General features: G+C 37.4%; 1 protein-coding gene across 1 annotated transcript in view; it reads left to right on the forward strand.

Annotated features, from left to right (window-relative positions):
* Positions 1-11,764: 11,764 nt before the first annotated feature.
* Positions 11,765-19,732, forward strand: part of LOC139854321 (uncharacterized) — a 33,003-nt gene continuing 25,035 nt past the window's right edge. The window contains exons 1-5 of the mRNA XM_071843632.1: positions 11,765-13,151; positions 13,467-13,799; positions 14,530-14,586; positions 14,744-14,797; positions 14,916-15,021. Coding sequence (XP_071699733.1) covers positions 11,765-13,151; positions 13,467-13,799; positions 14,530-14,586; positions 14,744-14,797; positions 14,916-15,021 — 1,937 coding nt within the window. The remainder of the gene's footprint in view (positions 13,152-13,466; positions 13,800-14,529; positions 14,587-14,743; positions 14,798-14,915; positions 15,022-19,732) is intronic.

The following is a 19,732-nucleotide window of genomic DNA, read 5'->3' on the forward strand; positions in this document are numbered from 1 at the left end:
GGTGTATTTCATAACCATTTCACCCGATTAGGTCAACTAGTGCTCTTTTGACTCTTTGACTCACAAACCAAGTCAAACTTACACATTAAAAATTCTTTCATCCTTTTAAAAGTGCATTAGTGACTACAACATCACATAGTACTTACAACCTCAAATCACAAGACCAAACCCTAGATAATAGCTATTTAGGGTTTCCTTTTGACAATCCAACCCAAAATCCACCCATTTAACCCTCAAATGGGTCACACAAGTTCCATATGAACCAAACCATAGCTTAAACTAAATGAAACTCAAAACTTAGAGTTGTGACTTACCAAAACTATCCTCTTGTAGCTAATAACAAGGAGAGCAACTTTAATTCTTGCTTCTAGGATTGATTCACAAAACTTCATCTTCAAATCTTGAGTTTAATCTAAGTGGGTTTTAGGATTTGAGAGGAAAATGTGAAAGAAAATGGAAAAGAAATAAGAAATGGAGAACAAGTGGCAGATATTAAAAGCCCCAAACAGATCTACACGCAAAAGACCAAATTGCCCCCAAAATCTATTTAATTTGAGCAGAATTCGGAGTCTGATCTGCAGGGATGCCGCAGCGTGGCGCCATTCATCGCGGCGCGACGAATCGAAGGAAAAATGATCACTCTTAACCCTCTTTCTGATCCTGGTTTGCTTCAATGGTCGCGGCGCAGACCCGCTTGTCGCGGCGCGGCGTTTGCCTAGGTCTGGTCACTTCGACAATTTAACATGAAACAAGGGTTCAACAACTAGCAAACCTCATTCACCCTTCCTATGCACGTCTAAACTTCAACCTTAAGTCTCACATGACTCAACGCTATCATGACACATTCATATACGCGTACACGCACGCATTCGAATATACCCATATATATATACACACATATACATATATGCACTTACACCTAACTAACACTTTAGTTCATTTAATCACATAACGAGTAAGTTATAAGCGTACTATTGATTAAGTACGTACCTTTAGATGCGCACGGGAAAACGGGGTGTTACAACTCTCCCCCACTTAAATCGGAGCGCGTCCTCGCGATCCAAGCCGCATGACATGAGGGAAGGTAAACCAACACTAATTCTTCGGGCTCCCAAGTAAACTCGGAACCTTTACTACAACGCCATTGGACCTTAAAGGTCCTCACCTCTTTGTTACGCAACATTTTTACCTTCTCATCGAGTATAGCAATCGGCTCTTCAACGTATTCTAACTTGTTGTTTAGCTCAATTTCGTCTAAAGGCATCAATGAAGAATCATCCGCAAGACACTTACGGAGGTGGGAAACATGAAATGTGTTATGGATCCCCGCAAGTTCTTCGGGTAATTCCAAACGATACGCGACTTCACCAACACGAGCTAAAACCTTAAACGGCCTAATAAATCGAGGAGCTAACTTTCCTCGTTTTCGAAACCGAATGATACCCTTCCATGGCGAAACCTTAAGCATCACCATATCGTCTTCTTCAAATTCGATCGATTGTCTTCGTTTATCGACGTAAGACTTTTGTCTATCTTGCACCGCCTTTAAACGAGCCCGAATCATATCGATTTTGCTATTTGTCTCCAATACCAAGTCGGTGCTCCCGACTTCCCTTTGACCCACATCACCCCAACAAATCGGGGTTCGACACCTCCTACCATATAACATCTCATATGGTGGCATTCCAATACTAGGGTGAAAGCTATTATTGTACGAGAATTCCACCAATGGGGAATGTTCGTCCCAACTACCGCCAAAATCAATAATACACGCATGTAACATATCCTCCAATGTTTGATTCGTACGTTCGGTTTGACCATCCGTTTGAGGATGATATGCCGTACTCATATTCACCCTCGTACCCATGTCTTCATGAAACTTCTTCCAAAATCGAGAAGTAAAACACGTGTCCCGATCCGAAACAATAGATGCGGGAACACCATGTTTTGATATCACCTCTTTAATGAACATCTTCGTGAGTGCCTCCGACGAAATTGCTTCTTTAATAGGAAGAAACAACGCACTCTTCATCAATCTATCGACAATCACCCAAATAGTGTCAAATTGGGTTCTTGCCGTTTTTGGCAACTTGGTAATAAAATCCATGGTAATATGCTCCCACTTCCACATCGAAATTTCTAGCGGTTGCAACTTACCATACGGCTTTTGGTGTTCGGCTTTAACTTGCAAACACGTGACGCATTGCTCAACATACTTAACAACGTCGCGTTTCTTGCCCGGCCACCAATAATCTTTCTTCAAATCATGGTACATCTTCGTCGCACCCGGATGTTGTAACATCCCACCTTTTTCCATTTACTTTTCCGTTTAATTATTTAAAGTCCGTTATATGTTTATAACACCTCCCGTTAATACGCGTTTTAAATTATCTCGTTTAGGTAATTCACGCACCCAATTAAAACTTGAGGGACCAATCTTGCCATGGGACCAAACTTTTGACTAGGTCAAAGTGGTCAAACCACTCCCATCCATTCATCTTTTTCATTTTCATTTTTCCTTTTCTTTTCGTACTTTCCATTTTTCTTTCAATTCTCCAAACAAAGAAATCATCATCTAAATTCGTTTAAGCAAGCTTCAATCAAAGCAAATTACATATTTGGAATCCTTGCAACTTCCTCTTCGATTCAATACCGATTTCATTGCATTTGGGTAACTTTCTAAAATCACTAGATTTTGTGTTCTTGATGTTTTTAAGTTATAAAGTTGTTAATTAGTGTCTATGGCTCAAGTCTAACATGATTATATGATTTATATGCTCGATTTCGTTATTTGAAGTAACTAGCTTGAATATGAACTTTGGTGTGTTTGATTTGGTGATTTGGTTGCTTGAATGTTGTTAAATATTATAAATGCATGTATTAAATGTGTTCCTAGTATCACTAGCTTCAATTTGATGTGTAGGTTGCTTGAGAAAGCTCCATAAACTTGATTAGTGAATTTGGTGAATTTGAGTTAGGGTTTGATAAGCTTGAAATGAATATTTGATGCATTGAATGACATGAATTATTGTTAGTAAGTAGTTAATTGTATTGTAGGCTTGATTATCTACAAAACGGCATGTTTTATGTATGCATTAAATGCCCGAATCATAAATGTGCACTTGTAAAATTTGAAGCATTAAATGTGTGCATTGATTGATCATTTGATTTGAAAAGTCGGTTATTGCAAATAATGTTTTCGGTTGGTGAAATGTGTTTAGTTGGGTTCCTTTTCAAATTAGCTTTCTAAAGATATAAGGTGCGACTTCTAAGTGTTAGCGGTTTGTAATTTATGCTTGAAAGAGTTTTGATTTGGGATTTGAACAATTGAGACTGACCAGGTACCAGCACACGACTAATGCCGCGGCGCGACCTAAGCCGTGTCCAGCTTCTGACCTAGTTGTCAATTATATGAAAAATGTTTGGCACACTATGGACCTCCGATTCACATGGGACTTGTTCTAACATGCTTATATATGAATAATTAGAACATAAAAATAGTTCGGGACCCGACCCGAACGCGTTGACTTTTTGTTGACTTTGACCGACCAAAGTTTGACTTTTTGTCAAACTTAACCAAATGATTATGCAATCTTTCTAACATGATCCTATACTTGTATCTTGCATGAAACTTGACAATTTGATTCACATGCTACGTAATCGAGTCGTATTGAGCCATAGGACTAATTGGACATCTTTGACCAATCGTGACTATCGTTATTGATACAACCTATTTGTTTAGGTCAAGACCAGTATTGTTCTTTGCACACGTTACTTGTCGAAGTACTTATTTGCTCTTGCGCTCAAGGTGAGATCATAGTCCCACTTTTTACTCTTTTGAACTTACTTTTGGGATGAGAAAACATAAACACTTCTTTTAACTAAGTGAACACAAGTACATGAAAACAAACATTCTACATACGACTTTAGAACGAAAATCCTCAATTCGATTATCATTAGTTACACTTGACGGTGTAAGCGAGAACTTATGTTATATGGCCATATGGGTTTGACAAACCCTCATTCAGACGGTTCGCTACCGTTATTCGGATGAAATATATTTTCGGGAAACGGTGTATGTTCTAACACTATTGTGATGGGGTACTAAGGAAGGAAATGTTAAGCTTTGATAATTGGGTGCTCGTGAATATTAACTTTTAGAATGTATTACTATTTATCAATGATGCAAATCTTGTGGTTCGACTTACTTTTACTCACTGACTTACTTAAACCTATGATTTCACCAACGTTTTCGTTGACAGATTTCTATGTTTTTCTCAGGTTCTTGAACATTAGGTGATACATGCTTCCGCTCATTCTTTTTGATACTTGCTTTGGATGTCGAGTATACTTGTATATGTGGAGCGTCTTTTGACTATTTTAAACTGTGTCACATGTGTTTCATTTGTACTTTAAACATCGTTATGTACAAGTTATGGAAACTACTTTTGTAAACTATGAAACATCCACACTTATGAAATGAATGCGACATATTTTTCGGTCAAACTTTGTCTTAAAGACTTATGACCATGTAATGGGACCTACGTAGGCGGCGCCGTCAAACATGATTTGGTCGGGTCGCTACAGATGTATGGAATACTTAGACTTGTGAGCCTCATCAAGAAGCACCTTTCGAAAATCACCCATCTTAGGCACCCACACTCTTTCTTGAAAAGACAATAAACCACGCGAACCCATCGTAATGAATTCCGATTGCCCCACAATTCGTTCCGCATGCTTGTTGTGAATGTATTTAAATCACACCAAGTTTTTCAAGAAAATCGTTAGTAATAATCATACGTAACAATCCCAATCGTAACGCCGGGTGGTGACTCTTTCGGCTTAACGCATCCGCGACCACATTCGCTTTGCCCGGATGATAAAGTATCTCACAATCATAATCCTTCACCACATCCATCCATCTACGTTGACGATAATTCAAATCTCGTTGATCAAAAAGATGTTTCAAATCTCTTGTGATCCGAATAAATCATACATTTGACACCATACAAGTAATGACGCCAAATTTTCAAAGCATGGACCACCGCCGCTAATTCGAGATCATGAGTCGGGTATCTCCTTTCATGTTCCTTTAATTGGAGAGAGGCGTAAGCGATGAATTTACCTCGTTGCATTAGAACACATCCGAGCCCATTCAAAGAAGCATCACAATAGACTGTCATATCATCTACACCTTCCGACAATACTAAGACCGGAGCTTTACACAATTTCTCTTTCAACAATTGAAAAGCGATTTCTTGCTCGTTCTCCCAATTGAATCTCGTATTCTTCCTTGTCAACTTAGTTAATGGCGAAGCAATCTTGGAAAAATCTTGGATAAACCAACGATAATAACTGGCCAATCCGAGAAAACTTCGGATTTCCGTAGGCGTAGTCGGTTGTCCCCAACTCTTCACCATTTCTATCTTCCCCGAATCTACTTGAATACCATCCTTGTTCACAATATGGCCAAGGAATTGAACCTCCCTTAGCCAAAATTCACATTTTGAGAATTTAGCATACAACTTCTCTTTTCTCAACGTCTTCAATACTTCGCGCAAGTGGTGTTCATGTTCCGTCATGATCTTAGAATAGACAAGAATATCGTCAATGAACACAATTACCGACTTATCCAACATAGGTTGGCATACTCGGTTCATAAGATCCATGAATGCCGCCGGTGCATTCGTAAGACCAAAAGGCATAACCACAAATTCAAAATGCCCGTAACGCGTTCGAAAGGCCGTTTTCTCAATATCTTCCTCACGGACCCGCATTTGGTGATAGCCGGACCATAGGTCAATTTTTGAGAAATACGTCGCACCTTGGAGTTGGTCAAACAAATCGTCAATCCTAGGAAATGGATAATGATTCTTGATCATCACCTTGTTCAACTCCCGATAGTCGATACACATCCGCATACTTCCATCCTTCTTTTTCACGAATAAAACCGGAGCACCCCATGGTGAAGCACTCGGTCGAATAAAACTCTTCTCAAGTAACTCTTGAATTTGATTCAACAATTCTTGCATTTCTGTCGGTGCTAAACGATAAGGAGTTTTAGCAATGGGAGTAGCTCCCGGAACCAACTCAATGCGAAATTCGACTTGTCTTTCCGCCGGAACACCCGGTAACTCATCTGGAAAAACATCTTCAAACTCACTTACCACTGGAATTTCACGAATGGGTGGTGGCTCATCACGAGTATCAACAACATGGGTAAGAAAAACCATGCCACCACTAACAAGGAAACGACGTGCCCGTGCAAAAGTGCATACCGGTACAAGTCTTCTACGTTTATCACCATGAATAATTAACTCTCCCCCACTTGGGGTCTTCACACGAATAAATTTTTCATGGAATGCAATATCGGCTCTATTATGATCGAGCCAATCCATACCAACCACGATATCAAAATCACCCAATGTCATCGGAATGAGATCAATATTAAAGTTCTCGGAACCAAACACAACATTACAATTCTTACACACATCAACCACTAGCACCGTCTTTCCATCCGCTATTTTGACTTCTACCAGATGACTTAACTTAGCTAACGGTTTATTAAGCTTAGACACAAATTTTGGAGACATAAACGATAAATTTGCACCGCTATCAAATTGAATCCTTGCCGGATTAGAGTTAACCATGAAAGTACCTGAAACGAATTCATTGGATTGCTTGGCTTCGTCATTGGTCATCAAATAATTACGTCCCCTAGCCGACCCCGCCGCCTTCTCCATTCTCTTAACTTGATCATTTTGGAGTTCGGGGCACTCCGACTTTCGGTGCCCTTCTTGTTGACAATTGAAACATGTGATCACATTAGTAAGCAGTTTTGGGCAATCACGAGAGTAGTGACCTTTTTGCCCACAATTGAAACAAGTGACCATGTGACCACTAGAAGCACCCTTCTTCACGCTACCGAAACTTTCGGATGCTCCCTTACTCTTCTTGTTCGAAAAATTAGAAGCTTCAAACTTTCGTTTACTTGGCACATAACTAACGGGACTCGGAGCTTGCACTTCAAACCTCTTCGCCACCGCCAAAAGCTTAGCAAAGGTCTCAACATGACCAATATTAATTTTACCCTTCAAATCATCTCTAAGGGTCGCATGAAAGTCTTCCATCAACAATTGATCATTCCCCACATACTCGGGGCAAAAACGTGCCTTAGCGAGAAAGTTGGTTTTAAGAGTGTTTAGGTCCAAATACCCTTGACGCATGTTCCTTAACTCGTTGCACAATTTGGAAAGATCTGCTTGCGTACGATATTCAAGGAAAAACTCCTTCTTGAAATCCGTCCAAGATAACCCCACAAAAGCCGCATCACCCACCATATCAATCTTGCCATCGAGCCAATCTTTAGCATGGCCCCTTAACAAACTAGTAGCAAGCCTTGTTTTCTTTTCGGGAGGGCACTCGGTCGTGCGAAAACATCCTTCAACATTGAAAATCCAAGCCGCACTCTTCATGGGGTCGGGATCCCCGTGAAAGTGAGGAGGCTTAGTCGCCAAGAAGTTCTTATAGCTAAACTCCAACTCGCCCACATTTTGAGGTCTAGGAAACCTCCTTTCAACTTATTCTTTAACGGCATTAGTCATCCGTTCTTGAATCATATCGACAATTTGTTCCGAAACCGACTCTTCGAATATTTGTTTAACCCTTCGTGAGAAAACCGAAACATAGTTTTCTGAAGCGGTCTCAATCTTGGTAGTCATCTCATCTTCCTCCACATGAGAGGGACCACCATTGCCATTCATATTCGTTCCATTTCTCGTCTTCATTCTAAAGATTAAAAATGGATTAGACATCACCAACAATTTAATACACATATATACCTATGCATATGACCGCACACACACCACATCTAGCTCGATAATTGTCGCACATCCTTGCTTAACTTGACTTGCAACCGTAATAGTGGTCGTGACTCACTATTACACTCACATGCCGTGCCATGCTCAAACGTATCACAACCATCTTGTTCGACGTTCAAAACTATAACACACGATTAGTAAAATCATAAAATAGCATAGTTAGTCCACCTATGCATCAAAGAACTAATCAAACCCCGCACTGACCCGTAGTCCTACAAGTCCCGTATATAGTTCCACAACACAAAAGTCTAAGTCTAGGCGCCTATCTCAAGTCACCTAAATCCCTTAGACCATGCTCTGATACCACTTGTAACAACCCAACCCGTAATCCATACGATAAATTTTTTTTATACAACACAATTACACGCCAAATAAATATGTTACCCATTTCACGAGTTCCATTTAAAACGTACAACAATTAATTGTTTACAAAAGGCACGAGGGCCACGAATAAAGTTAAGTACAAGTTTGACCCATTACAATTGATAGTTTACAATCCAAACGACACTTCGAGCATGGTTTGGGACTAAACTACCCAAAACGTTAGGCGAACATCAAAACTCCAACAAAGCATCATCACGGGACACCTAATGTCCGATAACCCCCTTGCCCTTAACTGCGCCTGCATCTAAAAAGATAAACAACGAGAGGGTAAGCTAATGCTTAGTGAATGCAATAATTATACACATACATATATAACCTACTTACATGCAATCACATACACAATTACCTCATACACGCTAGCAATTTAAATGACATACCAACGCAAGGCATAACGCTAAATCTCCAAGATCACAAGCTAGCACAACGATAGCATATATAACTCGAATAATGTGAAAACACCACACAACAAACACATAGCCATGGTTAACCAATAGTACAAGGAATGGTACTTCGAATTTCCCATTGGTGTTCCCAACAACCGTTAGTGCACAACAAATTATGACACTAACCCCGGAGTCGTATCGATCGCCCGAACTTTAAACCCACCCGTCACGTGTAATGTGGTATCGAACGCCCGAACTTTAAACCCACACTACATGACCACACACATATATGACATGGCATCGAACGCTCGAACTTAAACCCATATCATATATTGACCCGATGTGGTACCGCCCGAACTTAAACCCACATCGAATCTCGTACAAGTAAATACATTATATACACATATGCATAATCATTCCACTCACCTCAAGACTCTTGTGGAAGCTAACCGAGCTTGCAAACCTTCAATGTAACGTACCTATTACATTATGCATTTTATTAACATACAATCTAGTTGAATTAAATGCCAACTTCTAACCCTTGAGCATTTAATGACCCGATTGCATTAAATGACTCAACTACACCAAAACCGCCCATTAATGGCCAGGCCTCGTCATAGATCACTTAAGGCTAGTGATTAGGGTATATTAACATCAACTAACATAAACTTGGTGTATTTCATAACCATTTCACCCGATTAGGTCAACTAGTGCTCTTTTGACTCTTTGACTCACAAACCAAGTCAAACTTACACATTAAAAATTCTTTCATCCTTTTAAAAGTGCATTAGTGACTAACAACATCACTTAGCACTTACAACCTCAAATCATAAGACCAAACCCTAGATAATAGCTATTTAGGGTTTCCTTTTGACAATCCAACCCAAAATCCACCCATTTAACCCTCAAATGGGTTATACAAGTTCCATATGAACCAAACCCTAGCTTAAACTAAATGAAACTCACAACTTAGAGTTGAGACTTACCAAAACTATCCTCTTGTAGCTAATAACAAGGAGAGCAACTTTAATTCTTGCTTCTAGGATTGATTCACAAAACTTCACCTTCAAATCTTGAGTTTAATCTAAGTGGGTTTTAGGATTTGAGAGGAAAATGTGAAAGAAAATGGAAAAGAAATAAGAAATGGAGAACAAGTGGCTGATATTAAAAGCCCCAAACAGATCTACACGTAAAAAGACCAAATTGCTCCTAAACCCTATTTAATTTGAGCAGAATTCGGAGTCTGATCTGCAGGGATGCCGCGGCGCGGCGCCATTCGTCGCGGCGCGACGAATCGAAGGAAAAATGGTCACTCTTAACCCTCTTTCTGATCCTGGTTTGCTTCAATGGTCGCAGCGCGGACCCGCTTGTAGCGGCGCGGCGTTAGCCTAGGTCTGGTCACTTCGATAATTTAACATGAAACAAGGGTTCAACAACTAGCACACCTCATTCACCCTTCCTATGCACGTCTAAACTTCAACCTTAAGTCTCACATGACTCAATGCCATCATGACACATTCATATACACGTACACGCACGCATTTGAATATACCCATATATATATACACACATATACATATATGCACTTACACCTAACTAACACTTTAGTTCATTTAATCACATAACGAGTAAGTTATAAGCGTACTATTGATTAAGTACGTACGTTTAGACGTGCACGGGAAAACGGGGTGTTACATTAATAATACTTATAATAATAATAATCATAATAATGACTATAATTTTTGACTCTAATTTTCCATCTAAGTCAGTTCAAATTAGCATACACCACCATCCCCATATTTCGCATCTCACTTGTACGATCCTATTACGTATAGTTTCACCGGAATCGGACTAGCCACGCGCCGAAAAATTTTCCGGCAAGACTTGGTGTTTGTTTCCCGGCCTATCTCAAACCTCTCCGGTCTGAATCCGGCGACGGTCTGATTCCGGCGATTATTGCACCACCGCCTACGAATCCGTCTACGGAAAGACTCTTTGGTGCTGTAGGTTTCCCGGACTGCTGTTGCTAGGCTACCGCCGGCCACCTTGCCGGAAAAATTATCTCCTGGCCGGTTACATTCTCCACTTTCTCCATTGCTTCTACGTTCCTGTTTTAATTCATTATTCACCTGCCTAGATTTATTGCTTTTATTTATGAAACTTGATACACCACCTCTTCTGTCTTACGCTTATCTAGTTACCTGCTATTTGCTGTTTTTTTTAACTTTGCTTTGCTGCTTATTTTATTTGCACATGTTCATATAATTATTTTAATCTTGTTAGCAAGTAATTGCCTCTTTGTTAGTATTTTTTGGAAACTGTTTTGGTTGACTGGCCGGTACTTTGATCAAGATAGATAGTTATTTTATCCATTTTTATATTTATAATTAAGTATTAAATTAATAACTTATTATTTCATATCTTTTTAATCGTAGATTGTGTATTGGGATGCTATTTGTGCTTTTTTGATAGTTTATTACTGTATTATATTAATATATATAACAACTTTTTTTTCTCATCTTTTATTTCATATTATAATTGTTGTATTTTTCCTTCTAACTTGTTATAAGCTAAATTTTTGGTTAGGTTACTTATAATTCTATATATAATATATATAATATAATAATTTACCTACTGTTTTTCGTTGGTGTAATTTCGTTGTTATTTACTCCCTGTTTTTTATTTATATTTCTTCTACTTGCTTATAGTTATTATTACTTTATCTTTTTTACTACTAGCTGCTCGTAGTTTGGTAAGATAGACACTAGACGTTCTTATGATTTCTTAAGGTCATGTCCTTCTGGTTCTGGGGCGGGTAGGTCGGTTGGGCCTAGAAGCGGCAATAGGTTAGCGAGGTTGGGTAGGATTAGAGTGGGTAGTTGGAATGTGGGAACTTTGACCGGCAAGCGGTATGAACTGGTCGAGACTTTACGAGAATGCAAAGTGGACATTTTGTGCGTCCAAGAGACTAGATGGAAAGGTCGAGGGGCGGCTAGGATCAATGACTACAAGTTGTGGTTCTCGGGATCGAGAGTAGCTAGGAATGGGGTTGGAATCATTATTGGCCCACCCTACAACGAGTATGTTGTGGATGTAGGTAGACGGAGCGACAGGATTATGTCGGTTAGGTTGGTTATTCAGGAGGTGACTTTCACGGTAATTTGCGCTTACGCACCCCATGCGGGCCGTGGAGATGCTGAAAAGAGACACTTCTGGGAATCGTTAGACGCGGTTGTGAGGATGTGCCCTTCGGACCATAGTTTACTTATTGGTGGAGATCTCAATGGCCATATAGGATCTGATGTTGAGGGATATGCGGGAGTCCACGGGGGTTTTGGGTACGGAGCTAGAAATGAGGAAGGACTCTCTATTCTTGAATTTGCTGTTGCCCACGACTTGGCAGTTGTGAATTCGTTTTTCAAGAAGAGGGATGCTCAGTTAGCAACTTTTCATAGCGGAGGTCATAGTACCCAGATTGACTACCTGTTAATTCGCAAAGGGGATCTTAGGACTTGTGGAGACTGTAAGGTCCTGACTGCCTGGACATGCTCCTCCCAGCACAGACTGTTGGTCATGGATTTGGTTCTCCAGAGACGGGCCACCAAGAGTGTGAGACAAGCCCAACCTAAGATCTTGTGGAAGAAGTTGAACGGAGAGAAGGCAGAGACCTTTAAAACTACGGTTATAGGTAGAGTGGATGCTGAATTAGAAATGATATCCAATGATGACACGGATCAGATGTGGAATTGTCTGGCGTCCTCCATTAGAGAGGTAGCCAAGGAAACCCTAGGTGTGGCTCTAGGTACATGTAGAGGCCATAGGGCTGTTAGAGAATCATGGTGGTTCAGTGAAGAGGTTCAAAGCAAAGTTGCGCTTAAGCAACTAAGGTTTAGGGAGCTCATTGCTGGTGGGGAGGGGACTCCGACGGATAGAATTAGGGCTGTAGAGAGATATAAAGAAGCCAAAAGAGAAGCTAAGAAGGCTGTAGCCCTAGCAAAAGAAAATGCATATGAAGATCTGTATAAGAAACTTGACTCCAAAGAGGGAGCTAATGATATTTACAAGATAGCCAAAGCTAGGGAGCGAAGACGCATGGATCTTGATAACATCAAGTTTATCAAAAATGAAGATGGTCAAACTTTAGTTAAGGAAGACGAAATTAGGAAAAGATGGGAAGAGTATTTCTCATCTCTCTTCGTAGTGGGAAGACCAGAGCGCCACGAGGACTTACAAGACGCTGATATAGAACAATCCCATAACAGCATAGATTGCGAGAGGATTAGCGAAGAGGAAGTAAGATTGGCACTACGAAAGATGGGGAGAAATAAATCAGTGGGACCGGATCAGATCCCTATTGAGGCGTGGCGGTGCCTGGGCGACACTGGTGTTAGATGGCTGACTTGCCTTTTTAACAAGACGTTTCGAAGCTCTAAAATGCCTATGGAATGGAGACTGAGTGAGACTATTCCCATCTATAAGAACAAGGGGGATGCTCAATGTTGCGGTAACTATAGAGGCATAAAATTACTTAGTCATACTATGAAGCTTTGGGAGAAAGTGATTGAGACTAGACTTCGACGCGAAACCAATGTTTCGGAGAACCAATTTGGTTTTATGCCAAAGCGCTCTTCGATAGAGGCAATCCATATTATTAGGAACCTTATGGAGAAGTATAGAGAAAAGCAAAAGAACCTAGAGATGGTCTTCTTAGACTTAGAGAAGGCCTACGATTGCGTGCCACGAAACTTGATTTGGAAGACCCTTAAGGGCAGAAGTATCTCGAGTAGGTATATTAATGTTATTAGAGATATGTATGAAGGGGCGAAGTCTTGTGTTCGAACACCGGTGGGAAATACTGAAGTTTTCCCAATAGAAGTAGGCCTGCACCAGGGATCGGCCCTTAGCCCTTTCCTTTTCGCTTTGATCATTGATGAACTTTCTCGAGGGATACAAGAATGCATCCCTTGGTGCCTGATTTTTGCCGATGATATTGTGCTCGTTTCGGATTCTAAGGAGGAGCTTAATAGAAGGCTGGAGCAATGGAGGGTGGCCTTAGAAAGTAACGGTCTATACATTAGTAGACAAAAGACAGAATATCTTAGTTGCGATTTTGATAGGAATGTTGATGAACAAAGTGATGGAGTGAACATCTGTATTGGAGACCAGATCTTGCATCCACAAACTTCGTTTAGATACCTGGGCTCGGTGCTACACAAATCGGGGAGGATAGATGAAGACGTGTCGCACCGAATTAAGGTAGGGTGGGTGAAGTGGAGAGCAGCGACTGGAGTCTTATGCGACAAGAAGATCCCCCTTAAGCTGAAAGGGAAATTCTTCAAGGTGGCAATTAGACCTGCCATGTTATACGGATCAGAGTGTTGGCCTATGACGAAAGCACAAGAGAGGAGGATGGAGGTGGCAGAGATGAGGATGCTTAGGTGGACATGTGGTAAAACCATGTTAGATATGATTCCTAATAGTGTTTTTAGGGAGAACCTGAAAGTTAGAAGCATCATCGACAAGCTTAGAGAAGAACGACTTCGATGGTTTGGGCATGTGAGAAGACGACCTCCTACTGCCCCTGTTAGGAGGGTCGAGACACTTACGGTTGACGGCGTAAGAAGAAGGGGTAGACCTTCGCGTAGGTGGGAAGATAGGATAAAGCTAGACTTGAAGGAGCTCTTATTGACCGAGGACATGACCTCTGATAGGGTTGCGTGGAGGACTAGAATTAGAATAGACGAGTAGGTTTTTTGGTTTTGTTTGTGTGTTTGTGGTTTTGTGGGTCTGTGTGGGTATCTTCTTTCACTCTGCTCTTTGCTCTTTGCTGGTTTTTTTTTTTTTTTTTTTTTTTTTTTTTTTTTTTTTTTTTTTTTCTCTAGACCCATGCATCGATGGTGTAAGTTTGGACATGTGGGTTTCTATGTGTATGTATGGATGTTCGTGTTTGTATGTATGTATTTAACTTTGTTCGCAAGTTTATGTTTGGTTGTTTGTATGTTCGCTTGTTTTGCTTTTCTGCTTGTCTTTGATTGTATTTATGTATTTATGTATGTTTGTATTTATGTATGGTTGTATGTTTATATGTATGTATAGTTATATGTTTGGTTGTATGTATATTCGTATGTTTGTATGTATATCCGTATGTTGGTATGTATATTCGTATGTTTGTATGTTTTATATCTATGTATGCGTATGTTGGTTTTCCCGTATGTATGCTTGTTGGGTAGATACTGTTTTATGTATGTTTGTATGTTAATTCTTATAGAATGGCTTGCTATGTTGTGTTTTTATCTGTATGTGGACATATATGTTTATTTCTCACTTAATGCAGCTTTACTTTATTCGTCCTGTGCTCCGCAGTACACTCTAAGGTACGTTTTTCTTTTTTCTTTTTTACGGCGCTGTTTCGGGAGCCATCAGCAAGCGTCTAATTATTGGCGACTTGACTGTCGCTTAGAGCCTAAATCGAATTCCAGGCAACATTTTAAAACCCATGGAAATTCGTTCCACCATTTTCATGGCGTTGGCATTTTTTTTTTTTTTTTTTTTTTTTTTTTTTTTTTTTTTTTTTTTTTTTTGGCCGGAGGTCCGTTGCAAGCAATCTCTTTATCCGTCGAACATAGAGAGGGAGGACTTTCCCTACCCTTGTGAGTGTTTCACTCGGGGTGGTGAAATGACTTCTCTTTGTCCTAGGGTAGAGGTAGGATTGTCTACGTCTCACCTCCCCCATACCCTACAAGTGTGGGATTGGGTATTGTTGTTGTTGTTGTTGTATAATAATGACTATAGTACTTATAATGATAATTATAATACAAGTAAAATTAATAATAATAATCCTATTAATTATAACATGATACAAGTATTAATTTTATTGAAACTAATAATAATACACATAGTAATATTAGTAGTGATAATAATAGCAACCTTAATGGTAATATTCATGGTGATAACAATAATTATAGTTATGATAATACAATAATAACTCTATTTCTAATACTTATGTTCATACTAAATATAATAATATTAATAATACTCATGTTACTTATTTTGATTATATTGATATAAACTAAATTAAGGATAGTAATAGGAATCATGATAATAATAATAACTAACTAACTAACTAACTAACTAACTAACAACAACAACAACAACAACAACAACAACAACAACAACAACAACAACAACAACAACAACAACAACAATAATAATAATAATAATAATAATAATAATAATAATAATAATAATAATAATAATAATAATAATAATAATAATAATAATAATAATAATAAAAGTATTCTACCTTAAAAGCTCTTCTCTAAAAAAATATGCCTATGACGGGGTTCGAACCCAAGACCTCACGCTAACCCGAAACAACATTCAACCATCTGATCTGTTCTCTTTTTCCTGAATATATTGAAACTGAAATATATTTAACCCCATATTATTTTTGACTTATTTTCTTCTTCATCTTAAAACCAAATCGACCCAGATCAAACCAACATGATAATCCATCAATTAAATATTTTTAGGACTCTCAACCAAATTATAAACGAACCATAAATACTCTTATATTAATCGATATAAAAAAAAAAAAAAAAAAAATTAAACAGCTTTGTTGCTGTTCGCTGCTTCAAGAAAAAGAAAAAAAAATTTAAATGATTTTGATTTCAAGGAAGTTTTACGTTATATTTATAACATGAATTAGTTTTCAAATCACCATTAGAAACTTTAAAAATCAACAATTGATCCAAAAACTCTAAAACCGATTCGAATTTCATGGAAAGCAATTCTTTTGACTTTTTATAAATAAACTTTGACTCGAAAATTCTTACTTGATATTAGGAATTAGCTTTTGAGACTTTGCAGAGAGTTTTACTAGAGGATTCCTAACATGTTTGCACTTTTAGATTTTTAAAAACCATTCGAATTTGAGTTTTGGCTAAAAAGTGCAGGAACAGGGGTAGTCGACTACTTTGTTGGGTTTTCTGATTAATTCTCTCAAATTGGAAGCTGTAAAAGGTGTTTGTAGTTGATAATGGTGATAAGAAGTCGAATGTAATTCCTCAACAACTTGTAATGATCGTTTATATATCAATTATGGTCGACAGGTTCAAATCAAGAGCAGAAGCAGAGATAAAGATAAAAATAAAATAAGGCAGATGACAAAGTAATTCGTACGATTAGATGAAAAAGAAGGCTAACAAATTTTGTTTATATTATGAATGGATTTAGACCTGTAACATGTAGTGACCCGAACTTTTCCATGTTTATATATATTAAACGAAATTGATTTTTTACATGATTAAGTGTTTCCAACATGTTAAGCAATCAAACTTGTTAAGACTTGATTATTTGAAATGAGTTTCATGTAGATAATTGACCACCCAAGTTAACCGGCGATTCACGAACGTTAAAACTTGTAAAAATGACATGACGATATATATATAGATATACATATAGTTAACATGAGATTATGATAAGTAAGTATCTCCATAAGTATATTAACAATGAGTTATATACATAAAAATGAGACTACTAAGTTAAGAAAGTCGAAACGATATATATAACGATTATCGTTATTACAACGTCTTACTAAATACATATGTATCATATTAAGATTTTGTTACACTATATTTAACATGATAAAATGATAATTATATATGTTAACAATGAACTACATATGTAAAAACAAGACTACTAACTTAAGGATTTCGAAACGAGACATATATGTATCGTTGTAACGACATTTAAATGTATATATATATCATATTAAGAAATAATAATATATCATAATATAATGATAATATAATAATTTAACATCTTATAAGATATAATAAACAATGGGTTAACAACATTAAATGAGATCGTTAACTTAAAGGTTTCAAAACAACACCGACATGTAACGACTAACGATGAATTAACGACTCAGTTAAAATGTATATACATGTAGTGTATTTAGATGTATTAATATATACTTTTGGAATACTTCAAGACATATATCAAAACACTCATACTTAACGAAAATGGGTACAGTTACATTCCCATTCTTTTTTTTTTCTTTCAAGAATTCTAGTTGTATTCATACCCGTATTATACACAGCTTCTAGACATACTTACTGTGAGTATATACCAATAGGAACTAGCATGGGATTCCACTCTTGATTATGTCATGTATGACTAATCAATTTTAACTTCTACCATGAACTAGTCAACTAATTAGAACTCCTTTTAACCCCACTCACCACTCACCACTTACCACTCATCATTCACTCCATTTCACTTCCAATTCTCTTTCTAATTCTCTCTCAACACACACACACACACACACACACACACACACACACACACACTTATGAACAAATTTTTCCAGTAGATAATCGTCATCTTCATCAAAAATTACTTCAAGAATCAAGCTATAATCATCTTAGGAAGAACACTTCAAGAACACTTCGAAAATCCTTTCAAGTTTACTAGTTTACATCCAAGCTTTCTAATCTATTCCAAGTAATCATCTAATATCAAGAAACCTTTGTTATTTACAGTAGGTTATCTTTCTTATTCAAGGTAATAATCATATTCAAACTTTGATTCAATTTCTATAACTATAAACTATCTTAATTCGAGTAAAAATCTTATTTGAACTTGTTTTTGTGTCATGATCCTACTTCAAGAACTTTCAAGCCATCAAAGATCCTTTGAAGCTAGATCATTTCTTGTCACTTCTAGTAAGTTTACCTACTAAATTTGAATTAGTAATGATGTTCATAACATCATTCGATTCATACATATAAAACTATCTTATTCGAAGATTTAAACTTGTAATCACTAGAACATAGTTTAGTTAATTCTAAAATTGTTCGCAAATAAAGTTAATCCTTCTAACTTGACTTTTAAAATCAACTAAACACATGTTCTATATCTATATTATATGCTAACTTAATGATTTAAAACCTGGAAACACGAAAAACACCGTAAAACCGGACATACGCCGTCGTAGTAACACCGCGGGCTGTTTTGGGTTTGATAATTAAAAACTATGATAAACTTTGATTTAAAAGTTGTTATTTTGGGAAAATGATTTTTCTTATGAACATGAAACTATATCCAAAAATCATGGTTAAACTCAAAGTGGAAGTATGTTTTTCAAAATGGTCATCAAGACGTCGTTCTTTCGACTGAAATGACTACCTCTTACAAAAACGACTTGTAACTTTTATTTCTGACTATAAACCTATACTTTTTCTGTTTAAATTCATAAAATATAGTTCAATATGAAACCATAGCAATTTGATTCACTCAAAACATATTTAAAACGAAGAAGTTATGGGTAAAACAAGATTGTATATTTTTTTTTATTGTTGTAGCTACGGGAAATATTGTAACAATTCTATACAAATCATAACTTAACAAATTTATATTGTATTATTCATGTATTCTAATATATATTATGTAATCTTGGGATACCATAGACACGTATACAATATTTTGACATATCATATCGACCCATCTATATAATATATTTTGGAACAACTATAGACATTATATATGCAATAATGTTAGAGTTAGCTATACAGGGTTGAGGTTGATTCCAAAAATAATATATATAGTTTGAGTTGTGATCTAACCTGAGGCTTGTATACACTGGGTCGTGGATTGATCCAACATAATTTATATTGATTTATTTCTGTACATCTAATTGTGGACAACTAGTTGTAGGTTACTAACGAGGACAGCTGACTTAATAAACTTAAAATATTAAAACGTATTAAAAATGTTGTAAATATATTTTGAACATACTTTGATATATATGTACATATTTGTTATAGGTTCGTGAATCGACCAGTGGCCAAGTCTTACTTCTCGACGAAGTAAAAATCTGTGAAAGTGAGTTATAGTCCCACTTTTAAAATCTAATATTTTGGGATGAGAATACATGCAGTTTTATAAATATTTTACGAAATAGACACAAGTAATTGAAACTACATTATATGGGTGAATGATCGAGGCCGAATATGCCCCTTTTGCTTGGAAACCTAAGAATTAGTAAACCGATCTACTAATTGATGCGAATCCTAAAGATAG

This window comes from Rutidosis leptorrhynchoides, chromosome 6 (genome assembly GCF_046630445.1).
Source record: "Rutidosis leptorrhynchoides isolate AG116_Rl617_1_P2 chromosome 6, CSIRO_AGI_Rlap_v1, whole genome shotgun sequence".
Taxonomy (NCBI): domain Eukaryota; kingdom Viridiplantae; phylum Streptophyta; class Magnoliopsida; order Asterales; family Asteraceae; genus Rutidosis; species Rutidosis leptorrhynchoides.